This window comes from Cebus imitator, unplaced genomic scaffold, assembly GCF_001604975.1.
Source record: "Cebus imitator isolate Cc_AM_T3 unplaced genomic scaffold, Cebus_imitator-1.0 Scaffold839, whole genome shotgun sequence".
NCBI lineage: Eukaryota > Metazoa > Chordata > Mammalia > Primates > Cebidae > Cebus > Cebus imitator.
This window is the reverse complement of record NW_016108154.1, coordinates 134288-147658: the sequence shown is the minus strand read 5'-3', so window position 1 is coordinate 147658 and position 13371 is coordinate 134288. Positions and strand designations below refer to the sequence as shown.

At 35.1% G+C, this 13371-nt stretch overlaps 1 protein-coding gene across 9 annotated transcripts in view; it reads right to left on the bottom strand.

The window, feature by feature from the left end:
• Nucleotides 1–13371, bottom strand: part of MTX2 (metaxin 2) — a 78447-nt gene that overhangs the window by 16225 nt on the left and 48851 nt on the right. For 4 of the 9 annotated variants that reach the window (XM_037735554.1, XM_017520450.2, XM_017520448.2 and 1 more), the window contains one exon: nucleotides 6207–6279. The exons of 3 other annotated variants lie outside the window; for them this stretch is intronic. In XM_037735554.1, the coding sequence (XP_037591482.1) occupies nucleotides 6207–6279 (73 nt within the window). The remainder of the gene's footprint in view (nucleotides 1–6206; nucleotides 6280–13371) is intronic. 2 more of the 9 variants (XM_017520452.2, XM_037735557.1) reach the window with 1 other exon arrangement.

Genomic DNA, 13371 nt, shown 5'->3' with positions numbered 1-13371 from the left:
AAAAAAAAAAAAAAAAGTACGATTTAGACATCAATAAATATATGAAACGTAAAGTACATATGTACACCTAAGGAAGAAAATGTAAATTATCCACATTTACGTTACTGTACTAGTTTATGTAAACCAGCAATACTATATACTGCTTTAATTTTCTTAAGTACACAACTAAAGTCCAAATTTTATAAGCTATTAATTGCTTCATTCCACTACTTTCTATAGGATCATCATCTTCCTTATTTTAGAGGAAAACTCAAAATACTATCTCTGCTACCTCAACATTCTCTCCAGTAATACTCTATATTGTAACATGTAGCTTCTGTGCTCACTACAGTAATTCACTTTTTAAAGACTTAAATTGTTTATCTTTACTTTGTTCATAGTTACAAAAAAATTATAAGCAATTTAAATGTCTAACAATAAGGGTACAGGGTAAATCATTATAGTAAATCCAAACTATGGAATGCTATACAATTGATTTTAAAACTCACGTTTTTGAAAAATTTTCACAACAAGAGAAAATGTACACATTATAATATTAAGTAAAAAAATGCAAAACTGTATTACTATATCACATTAGTTCATTTTTAAACACCAGTGAACTCTGCCAAACCCACTGTTTTTTACAATACTCAAAACTCACTCCCCTGTTCTCTCTTCCACTTCTTGGCTTTTTCTCTACTCACAATATTTACTGTGTTATTTCTATAAAATCATTCAATTATTCAATTGGGAGGTCATAAATTACAATGGTTCTAATTAGCACATATAAATTGGAAAACAAATCTTTTATCTATGAAAGTACTATAACTAGCAGTCAAAGGTAAGATGAGATAAATTTAAAAATTAACAAGGATATTATAATTTTACTCAACAGATTTCTCATAGGTTTATTATAATTCCTTCCTCAGTTCTAGATTAGAAATAAGTCTTAAGACTCTTGTTAAGTGGTAAGAGTACTGAACAGTGATTAATATCATGTACAAAGAGCTCCATTTACCCAAAAGTATGTCAATTCTCTTCTTCTAATCTGTTTTCTCAAAACTCCAGTCCTGTAGGGATGCTTGCCACTAAAACCAAATCCCACATGAGTCTGATTTCCCCCCCAGTTATACCCTCTGATTCTTACACTGCTCTGTAACTTATGTATGCATGTCTAATCTACCCAAGTAGATGGAACCTCTTAGAGTGCCAAGGGGGAGATTTTTAATGTTTCTAATTCTGTTGTCCTTCCCCCAATCTCCCTCGTTTTCCCACAATTAACCTCTCATGGCGCGCTACTAAGCAATATTGGTTACTGATTGAGCCAATCAAAGCTCCCAAGAGTTTATTGTGGCAGAGGCTGTTAACCCTGCCATATATGCTCTCCCCTTCCCCTACAGTGGTAGAACCTATGTCTGCACACAAGGCTGCCTAAAATAAACACTTTTATTTTCCTGGCTCCCTTACAACTGGGTATGGCCAACTGGACTAAGAGGTCTGGACAACTGCTGGGAAGTTTCTTTAAAAGGAGAAAGTATCTCCTTTTTCCTTCTTGTTGACTAGAATGTAAAAACGATGGATATAGCTATAGCAGCCAAACAGAACCATGAAGTAGCAGCTGAGTGTTGCAAATGGTAGAGCAACAAGAGTAAAGAGGCCTAGGTTCTTGATAATCATGTATTGACCAGACCTGGATTACCCATGTTTATATGAGAAGTGAACTATCTTTTTAAGCTACCACTATGTTGAGTTTCTGTCACTCACTGCCAAACCTAAGCTTAATTAATTCACCTACAGTTATGATTTCTAAGTTTAAACACCATCCTGCCCCACCAGAATTTGATTCCTCCGTGTCTATTTAAGTAGAAACTAACAGTCCTCCAAAACCTATAACTGGTGATTACAATTCACAGCAACAATAGTGAGCTTCCTGACTGACCCACAAAGATAGGATGGGGTGGTGATTCTCAAACTTCAACATGGATCAAAATCACGTCAAAGCATGGCTTGCAAGGAAAGAATTAGAAAAAATGAATACAAACAGTTCTTTCAAAAAGCCTGGATTAGAAAAAAAGGAAGAAGGGAGGAGAAGGCTTGCTTCCCTTCTATTACATCTGGAGAAGAGTGGAGCTTATTAAAACAAAAAAAGAAAGGAAAAAAAAATGGAGATAGGCTGAAATTACATGAAACAGGTGAAATAACTGCTATACAAGATCCATGTGGCCGGGCAGTGGCTCACACCTGTAATCTCAGCACTTTTGGCGAGGCCAAGGCAAAAGGATCAATTGAGGCCAGGAGTTCAAGACCAGCTTAGGAAACATAGGGAGACCCCATTCCTACAAAAAAATTTAAAAATTAGCTGAGCATGGTGGCGCACACCTGTAGTCCCAGCTACTTAAGAGGCTGAGGTGGCAGGATTGCTTGGACCTGGGAGGTCGACGTTGCAGTGAGCCATGATCACACCACCGCACTCCAGTCTGGGCAATACAACAATACCCTGCCACAAAAAAAAAGAAGAAAAGGTAAAAAGAGAATAAATAAGAACTTAACTGGAGAAATGGATAGATCTGTTTTTGTCAGGAACAGACACTTTTTCCACTGTAACGCAAGAGGTGGTGGGGAATCAGTGATGATGATTTTAAGTTGATAAGAAAAAAGAACAAGAACGTCAGTGTTCATATTTTATGAAATGGAAGAATAAATCATTTGTTGAGAATGAGAAACTAAGAAGGGATTGAAGCCTTCAGTAGAACAAAAAAGAGTATGAAATAACTAATATATCTTCTCAAAGGCCTGAATAATATTCAACTGTTAGTTAACAATAATACTGTATAAAACAGTAAATATGGTATATTTTGCTAAACTACATGCATAGTGGTAACTATACTAATATTCCAAAATGCTATATTTCACTTAAAAAAAACAGAATTGTAATGTTCTACAATCAAACTCATGCTTCTCTTTGTTTGAGACGGAGTTTTACTCTGTCACCCAGGCTGGAGTGTAGTGGTGCAATCTCGGCTCACTGCAACCTTCAACTCCCAAAACCCATGCTTCTTACATTTGTAAAAAAATAACTGACAATTTTTACCAGTTAAATGACACTCAACTTACCACAGACCTCAACTGATAGATTATTCTAGTTAGCCAAAGATTAATTTGAGAACATTTACCACAATTACTCTTTATCCCTGATTCAAAAGAAAATTTCTGAATTAATCTGTAGTTCACAAAGAAGTTTGGTGTCACAAATCATTTTCATCCAAACTTCAAAAATGCAAAAACAGGCCAGTCCCAGTGCTTCCAGAGGCTGAGGAGGGAGGATTACTTGAGGCCAAGAGTTCAAGAACAGCCTGGGAAACATAGTGAGAGTTTATTTCTACAAAAAAAATTTTTTAAATGACACTCAACTTACCACAGACCTCAACTGACAGCATTAGTCTAGTTAGCCAATGATTAGTTTGAGAGCCGGGCTCGGTGGCTCACACCTGTAATCCCAACACTTTGGGAGGCCAAGGCGGGTGGATCATGAGGTCAGGAGTTTGAGACCAGCCTGGCAACATGGTGAAACTCTGACTCTACTAACAATACAAAAATTAGCCAGGCGTGGTGGCACACACCTATAGTCCCAGCTACTCAGGAGACTGAGACAGGAGAATTGCTCAAACCTGGGAGGCAAAGGTTGCAGTGAGCTGAGATCGCACCACTGCACTACAGCCTGGGGCAACAGAGCAAGATTCCATCTCAAAAAAAAAAAAAAAAAAAATAGCAGCTCATGGTAGCAGTCACCTATAGTCCGAGCTACTCAGGCAGGAGGATAGCTTGAGCCCAATAATTCAAGGTTACAGTGAGCTATGATCATGAGAAAAAAAAAAAAGCAAAACCAAAACATTACCATGACTATTTTCAATAACAAAAAAACTCTAAAACAATAGCAAGGTTTGATTTAAACAGTACTTCCCCTTTCTCTTGTAAGATGGAAGAAAACACTGGAGAGGCTCAATGTCACCTTCCACTTCGATTTTCAATATCTTATCAGCACATAAAAATACTCAAAATACGTGGCATGGCAGAGTCACCTAAAACATATTTTCTTTTCAATTCTGAAATAGCAATCTGCATATTTTTATTCTTATGGAAGTCAAAGAAAAATATATTTCAAAATATAATAATGAATAATGAACTTGGAACAACTCAGCTATCTCTTGTTCCTCGGTTGAATACTTTATTCCAAACTAATTCAAACGAATAACAACATAAAATAATTTGAATAAAACACTTAGCACATCCTATCAGACTAACATTTTATAACTATGCTGTCCAACATGGTAGCCACTAGTCACATGTGGCTCCTTGTTTGAAAAAAATTTTAAATTCAGTTCCCTAGTCACACTGGCCACATATCAAGTGCTCAACAGGCACGTGTGGCTAGTGGCTACTATATTTATTGGACAGTACAGATTCAGAACATTTCCATCACCACAGTGTGATGTGATGATGTCTACTGGATGTCTATCAGATAGCATGGATAGATAACAACAGTAACCAGTACATAAAGGAGACCTTAGCAAGAGAGGCTAACATCATCTGAAAGTTATAAACATTGTTTTATAAAACCTGCATAATAGCACAGGGTCCAAAAACCCTGCAAGTGATACAATCAACCTTTAATGATGGTGATGCATTAAATACCCTATTTCCAGCTTCTGGGAGATTAGAGATTACTCATTTGCTGAGCAACTCCAATTGCTAAAACGATGAGGCAAATGTATTAACAGGTGAAAACCAAGAACTCTTTAAAGAATGAATTAAAATTATACCCATTCTTTATACCTAAATTTAGTGAGTACCTGGCAGGAAATTTTTTAAATGCACACACATGTACATGCACACAGAACATAATTGCCAGTACCTGATTTCTAAGACCCTGAAATTTAATATGCTTGATGTAGTTTCAACACATTGAATACATTAATTGAATTCATAATGTCAAAAAAAAATCACTTGAAGGCGTAGGGTGTCAGGGGTAGGATTTATTACTTTAAAAAAATTCAAAGAAAAAAAAGTATTACCAGATCATCAATAACTGGTTAAACATGAAGGGCTAAATTTACACATTTATCTCTACAACCTTTAAAAGAAATCTATTAAAATTACAATGAAGAAATAGAAACAGTATATGCCCAGAAAGACATAAAGTATAGCAGAGGAGAAATATATATTTCATTGCATTTTAGGTTCTGGGGTACATGTGAAGAACAAGTAAGATTGTTGCATAGGTACACACATGGCAGTGTGGTTTGCTGCCTTCCTCCCCATCACCTATATCTGGCATTTCTCCCCATGCTATCTCTCCCCAACTCCCCAACCCCTGCTGTCCCTCCTCTAGTTCCCCGCCACAGACCCCAGTGTGTGATGCTCCCCTCCCTGTGTCCATGTGTTCTCACTGTTCAACACCTACCTATGAGTGAGAGCATGCGGTATTTAATTTTCTGTTCACGTGTCAGTTTGCTGAGAATGATGGTTTCCAGGTTCATCCATGTCCCTATAAAGGACACTAACTCATCGTTTTTTATGGCTGCATAGTATTCCACGGTGTATATGTGCCACTTTTTCCTGTCCAGTCTATCATCGATGGGCATTTGGGTTGGTTCCAAGTCTTTGCTATTGTTAACAGTCCTGCAATGAACATTTGCGTGCATGTGTCCTTACAATAGAACGATTTATAATCCTTTGGATATATACCCAGTAATGGGATTGCTAGGTCAAATGGAATTTCTATTTCTGGTCCTTGAGGAATCACCACACTGTCTTCCAAAATGGTTGAACTAATTTACACTCCTACCAACAGTGTAAAAGTGTTCCTATTTCTCCACATCCTCAAACCATTTTTTTAAGGCAGAAAGCAGACTTAGCAGGGTAGAGAGCAGAGGAAGCTGAAACCTAAGAGTTTGCACTGGAGAATATCAATACATTTGCATCACAGAAACTAGGAAGATTCCAAAATTGGAAGCACCAAGCAGCACAGAGGCAGAGGTAAGATATAGGACAGCAAATAAAGGATTGGATGAAAATCTATATAAGCATCAGAAAAGTACCCTTCCCCCAGTCTAGCAGGAGGCAAAGGTTTATTCTTTGGAGAAACAGAACTAGAGGGACCCAAACAGCAGAGGGCACTGGGTAAGGCGTCACTTTCAAAGAGGCAAAGGGTAAGGGTAAGTATACACATGTACTGAGATCCACACAGGATCCCTCTCCCTCTCAGCTCCCAAACACAGGATATCACTCCAGGATGTCTCTCTGGAGAAAAAAAAAGAAAATCTACATATTGATGATTTTATTGGGGGTGGGATGGGCTAGGAATAGTGACTAACAAAAATGATCACTCAATATGCAATCAATCTACAGTGACATCCACATGTCAAAAAGTCTCATCTCTTTAGTGCCTCACTCTTAACTATAAATTGTTAGCAGAGATCAACAGATACTTGAGGAAAGCCACAAACAAAACACAGAGCCAAAACAAACCACAGAAAAAGGAACTGGGAAACAAAAATGCAGAGAGCAAGACAACTTCACAGAAAAATTATAATGGTGAATATTTACTGAGCACTTACTACATGCCAAGTACTTGCACAAGTAATTTACCCTATAAGGTATGTACAAGTATCACTATCTTAAGATGAGAAAAAAGAACGAGATCAAGGTGTAGAGGGAGGAAGGTAGAGAAAAAGGAAGGAAAGAAGTTATGTGCCTGGTACGTAACAGGCAGATAACGATTACCAGATGAATAAATAAATGAAGACATGTGAATATGTAAACAATAACATCTAATTTTAGTTATGTGAATTTTTGTACACAAAGCAACAGAAACTTCTGAAAATAAAAGCTTTTAAAAAAAAAGTCTACTTAGTCAAAATCTAAAACACAATTTATATTCAACCACTGGTTGTAATATATAATCAATGTGACCTTTTGAGGGCACTTTGGTAAGGCCTATCAAAATTCTACATGTACATACCCTTTGACTAGAAATGGTATTGCTATAAATATATAATATGAAAATATATGTATAAAATTATACCAGTTATGTGTAAGGCTATCACACTTAAGCCCTATTTATAACAGCAAAATAATAATTATAACAATAGCTTGACACCCATCAATAAAAGACCACTTAAAACAAATTGTGATGCATCCATCAGTGGAATATTTGTAGCCTTCAGAAAAGAATAAGGTTGGCTGGGCAAGGTGGCTCACACCAGTAATATCAAAGAGCCAAAGCAGGTGGATCACTTGAGCCCAGGAGTTCAAGACCAGCTTGGACAAAACGGCAAAAGCCCATCTCAACTAAAAATACAAAATATTGGACAAGCATGATGGTGTGCGCCTGTAGTCCCTGCTTACTTGGGAGGCTCAGGTGGGAGAATCACCAGAGCATAAGAGGTTGAGGCTGTAGTAAGCCATAATCACACCACTGCACTCCAGCCTGGGTGATGGGCATTAAGACCCTGTCAAAACAAAAGTCAAACAAAAACAAAAAGTAAAGAGTAAGGTTGTTCCTCAACTGGATTTCTTATACTAAATTCCAAAAGACATTTCTCATCTGGAATCTTCAATAAGGGCTACTGAATTACATAAGATGACATACACCAAATGCAAAATTGCTTTTCGGGAGGCTGTTTCTTCTAATGACCTAGAGCAGAACATTAAAATATAGTTCAAAAAGGCCTACAAAGGCTATTTGGTCCACTATGAAACCTCCTGGTGAGCTAACTTGCCAGAAAGACATAACTTCGGTACCTACAAAAATAAATTCAACACATATGTACTGAGTACCCACAATGTATCGAGAACTGCCCTAGCTACTGAGAAAAGCAGGCAACATAAAGTCTCACTCCTCGTAGAGTTTATATCACAATGAAGACAGGTAACAAGCAAATAAACCATAAAATACGCACGGTAATTACTGCAACTTAGAAATACAAAGTAGTGTAAAGGTATGGCCATTATATATAGGGTAGTCAGATAAGGGCTCACTAATAAGGTAACATTTGACCATAAACCTAATAAAGTTAGGGAGCAAGCCATGCAGATACCTAAGGGAAGAACAGCCCACGTTTAAAGGCCTGAAGCAGGCTTGTGCTTTAACTATGTTTCAGCAACAGTAACAAGACCAGTATGACTATGTGGCAGTAAGGAAGTGAGTACTAAGAGATGGGATCAGAGAGGCAACCAAAAATATCAATTAGGACCTTGAAGGTAATTGTGAGGTCTTTGGCTTCTACTGAGTGAGACAAGAAATCATTAGAAGGTGTTCAGCTGGGGATTGCTGGAATATTACCAAACATTTCAAAGGACACAAACAACTATACAGAAATTAGACTGTTGAGAGCAGAACCACTGAAGCAGGAAAACTAGTTAGGAGGCTTTTGTAATGATCCAGGCAAGATATGATGGTGGCCTGGACCAGGGTGGGAGTGATAAAAGTGACAGGTCAGATTCTGACTCTATTTTTAAGGGAGGCTGAAGAAGCTCTGCTGATAACTCAATGTGGACATAGGAAAAAGAATTCCAAAAATGACTCAAAATGGCTAGCATAAACAACTAGAAAGATGGAACTGGTATTTACCAAGCTAGGAAAAACTGTGGGATGAGCAGGTTTTGGTGGAAGGAAGGGGACTTAGAAGTCTTTAGATGGTCATCTCTATTACTTTTTGGACAGGCTTCTGACAAGAAATGAATAGCCGACAACTCTACCCTTTTTTTCAAAAGCCTAGAATTGCTAAGAGTACAGCCATGTGCTTTGAAAACCACATAAACAGGTGTGTCTACAAATCAACATACTATTTGTTAGCACTTCCTGCAGGTAAGATACTTACCAAGGTGTTATGAAATGAAAAGAACTACAGATGTTATGCAGAATAAAAATATAATCAAGGACCGTCTTCATCTTTGGTCTTTTTCGTTTCCTGCATCTATAGCCCACCACCAAGTTTAAAAATTGAGAAGTCAATTTAACTTTTTGGTTAAATAAGAAACATTAAGAAGATAAGAAGCTGTCCCATAATAGCAGTATAGTCTTCTGAAAATTTACTGAGAAGTAACACATGAAGGAACCACTGTTAGCTTGAATCTTTTAAAATCTCAGCAACTATGGCCCAATCTTCGGGACATTAAAAGTAAGCATGTAGATCTTATACTTAATAAAAGCAAGTAAACAGAACATAAATAAGAAAATCAATAACACAAAACATCTCAAATATTATACATATATAATTTCAAGTCTTCAATCCCAAATAAACTAATAATATTCCAGAAAGAAATGTTGGAGGAAATCAGCGAAACTAAATGTAAAGCCAAAAAGTAACCCAATTCTTTTACAGAAAAAAGTAAATATATTGGTTTCCTTCCTTCCTTCCTTCCTTCCTTCCTTTCTTCCTTCCCCTTCTTCTTTCTTTTTTTTTTTTTTTTTTTTTGAGACAGAGTCTCACTCTGTCGCCTAGGCTGGAGTACAGTGGCACGACCTCGGCTCACCATAACCTCTGCCTCCCAGGCTCAAGCAATTCTCTTCCCTCACCCTCTTGAGGAGCTGGGATTACAGACTTGCATCACTTTATTTTTTGTATTTAGTAAAGATAGGGTTTCGCCATGTTGGCCAGGCTGGTCTCAAACGCCTGACCCCAGGTGATCCACCCGTCTCAACATTCCAAAGTGCTGGGATTACAGGTATGAGCCACTGTGCCTGGCCCAAAAGCACTTTTCAAAGGAATAGTGAACATATGATTTATGTTTTCAATACATATAATTATATCATATATTCTTTTCTAAAAAAACAAAAACAAGTAAAGATATCTTAATGTTGATATGCTGACTTTATGACTAATTTTTAGAGTCAAACACACTGATAAAACTGATAAATGAACTGGTAGAAGGACCCCCTCCCCAAAGCATATAAGGTTCATTAGTACACATAGACGATGTCTATCTTGTTTACTACTTTAGTTCTCAGCATACAATAAAGTCTCAATAAACATATGCTTAATGAACAAGCCACAGATATTCCTAAAAATAAATGTAAACGTATTTAAATTCACGGAAAGCTAGTAAACTATAGCAAAAATTAGCATTTGGTTATTTTATGGGTTCAGAGCTCACTGTTTTAAAAAGTTAGATATAACTCCTGTTAAGTTCAGAAATATTTTTAAAAATCAATAGCTACAAATATCAATAAGTTGATATTGCTTTAGAAAACAGTAACAGGAATTCAACTTAAAAACAATAATGACCTATGCAGAAATCAGAAACCACAATTCAATAAGCATAAAAAGCTTTAAAGAGAGTGAATTTGTTACCTAAAAATATGAAATATTATTTGACAGCATATATGAAGACATCACTTCATAGACTGTGATATTCCTTAATAAAACGCTCACCTAGAAACTACTCCTGGAATATTTGAGTCAATTTTAGATACATCAACATCTGACAGCTATAGAAAAAAATCAGGTTCTTTCTGAAAGCAACAAAAAAGACAACTAGAATATAAAAAGATATAAGCTTTCCCTGTGAGAATTACATATAAATAACACACTGATAAAACTGATAAATGAACTGATAAAAAGTCCCTCCTCCCACAAATATAAGCTCTGTTAATATATATAGACCATATCTATCTTGTTTTATTACTTTCATAAAAAGTTGCAGGGTCAAAATTAAGCAAGAGTTATAAAATAGTCAAAGATACAGAAAGAACAATTCTTAAAACCCAAGAACCTAACACAACACCGGTTACATAGTTAGCACTCAATGAACAACTGGGGAGAAAAGGAAAAAAATTACTCTTTTACTGAGCTCCTATGAATGCTTTAAAATTTTGTTACTCACAGACAAAAAAAATTCCCAACTGAGAAAAATAATAAAAAAATTAAAATTCTTAGGATGAATTAGCAGATGGCAGGAACTAAAACATATTAATTTCTTTTTAATTAACTAATAGTAACTCAATATTGAAACACTTGCCAATGAGCAACACCAACTGTCTTCTTTCCTCTTCTTTATTCCAAAACAAAATGAACATTTGTCTTCCAAGTTAAATATATAGCACACTCTCTTTAGCTGCAACTGAGCAATAAAATCAGCATTGCTTGCCAATAAAAATATAAAAGTAATTCAAATTTTTAAAGAATTGCCTTTAATAAGTTTTTAAAGAATTAGATGCTTTACACTGATTAATACCATGGAATTCAAGGGGTTATAAACCCAGCTTCTAAATGTATGTAAGCCATATTAACTAAGATATTCAGATTCTAGCTAGGTAGCAATCCATTTCCAGTCCAACCAGGTAAAGCTATCCTTAGACAGCAGACCTCAGGTTTTTCTTCCTTAGGATAAAGCTCCTATTCATTTCATAATTAAATTTGAATTATTTTATGTAAGAATTCACTAAGGACTATTCTCAAGCATGCAATGCCATTTTGAGGACACAAAATAAAAATGATTGTGAATTTTAATTAATATCCTTTTACAACCAGACACGAAGGAAAATTTGTGACAACTGGAGAATTATTTTCTACCTTACTGAAGCGGCATGTTTTAAAATTAAAAACCAAGAACAAATCTATCTACAAAATAATTCATTTTTATATCAAACAGCTGCAGACCCTGTAATTGAAATAATGTACATAAGGTTACAAATGAAAAGTGTTAGGTATCATTCTTGAAGTGACAGATTAAGTTCCTAATCCAGTTACCATAATAGCCATATTTGTAGTTTAACATAAATTAAGACCTTAATTATATTTGTGACTATTTTAAACAAAACAACAAATTCCTTTATACCTGTGAATGTAATTTATAGCAAAGCCAGGTTCATTTTCCAAACCAATCTATTTCACACCACAGAAATACTCTGATATAATGGTATAATGTAATTCTTGTTGTAGAATGTTGAAAGAATAGATTCACTAAAAGCACAGAAGGGGTTTGAAGATAAATGAAGATGCTATTCATTCAAGGGTAATTTCATCTTAGAACTATATGAAAGATGTTTCACTCACACAGGGTAGTGTATGGCCTCAAATTTAAGTGTATTTTCAGCTCAAATAAAATGCTGCTAGATCAATTATGTTGATATTGTATATCTAATAATGAAGAATTCTAGCTTTTTTGCTTAAAAAAATAGGCTGTTGTTTTTCTGTCTTATTACTATACCTTTATTGTTCTGTTTAACAGCAACAAATTTTAAAATCCTGCTTACTATTTACTTTCTAAACAAAAAAGTACACAGTTGATATTCTAGTTGCAATCTCTGAGAAATGCAAGAGTGCGAATTGTTGCTAAGTTAAATATTTATATGAATATTTATATTAGTAAACCATTACCCTTTATAACCATTTTACAGTATTTCACTAATTACTAAAAATAACAACTCTAATAGCCACCTAATTCTATTTTGAATATAATTCATTTCTACGAATTCTACATTGACTAATTTTAATGTTTTATATACACCATACCATTTAAGTGTTGAGAAACTAATACTGAGATTTGTTTTTTAACCTGCTAAATTCTATTTGCAATTTAAGTTCACAATTATTGTGATAAAGATGATATTTTACACACTGAAATAATCCCAGGTCTTATAAGCATAAATCACTAAAATGCTTTAACATTTCTGGCATACAAACTATAATAATGTAATATAAGACAATCAATCTGAAGAATTTAAACTCAGTGATATCAAAGAAACATCTGCAGCCTCCATTTTGCTTGTTTGGAATACTGAAAAGGATTTTACAAGTCTCCATATCTCATAAATGATCACTAAATTCTATTTATCCCTTAGGTTTTCTTTCCTTCACCTAACCCTGAAAGTGAATTCAGAAGCCTCATCTTACAGAGGACAATCAAATTGAGAGGAATGTACAAATCTTTAAAACCTAAAATTTTATACTTTATGAGACTTTAATAAAGTTTTGTCAATTTTTTAAATGTTTTTTCAAAAAATATTCTATTAAGTATCTGTTAAAATATATCCACTCATATCATCTACTTCTATTTGCATCAGGTTTAAACTGATGCTTTAAAACAGCATAAAACCCTGAACAATTTGTTTAAAACAAAATCCAGCCAAACTGAAAATTCAAAATCCTTTCCTCTAAAATTCTGCAGGTAGCTGTCTACTATGGCCATTTGAATGACATGACAAATTTATAGCAGCTGTATTTTCACACTCAAAATTTTTTCTCAAAGGCAATAATCAACATGCAGCCTCAAAAGACAGACAGATATTCCTCTCTCTTGCCTTTTCCCAAACACTAGGTTTGAATATTATTATTTAATCACTAAGTAATACATCTATCTAGAAAGTATCATCTGCTAAAAGGAAAA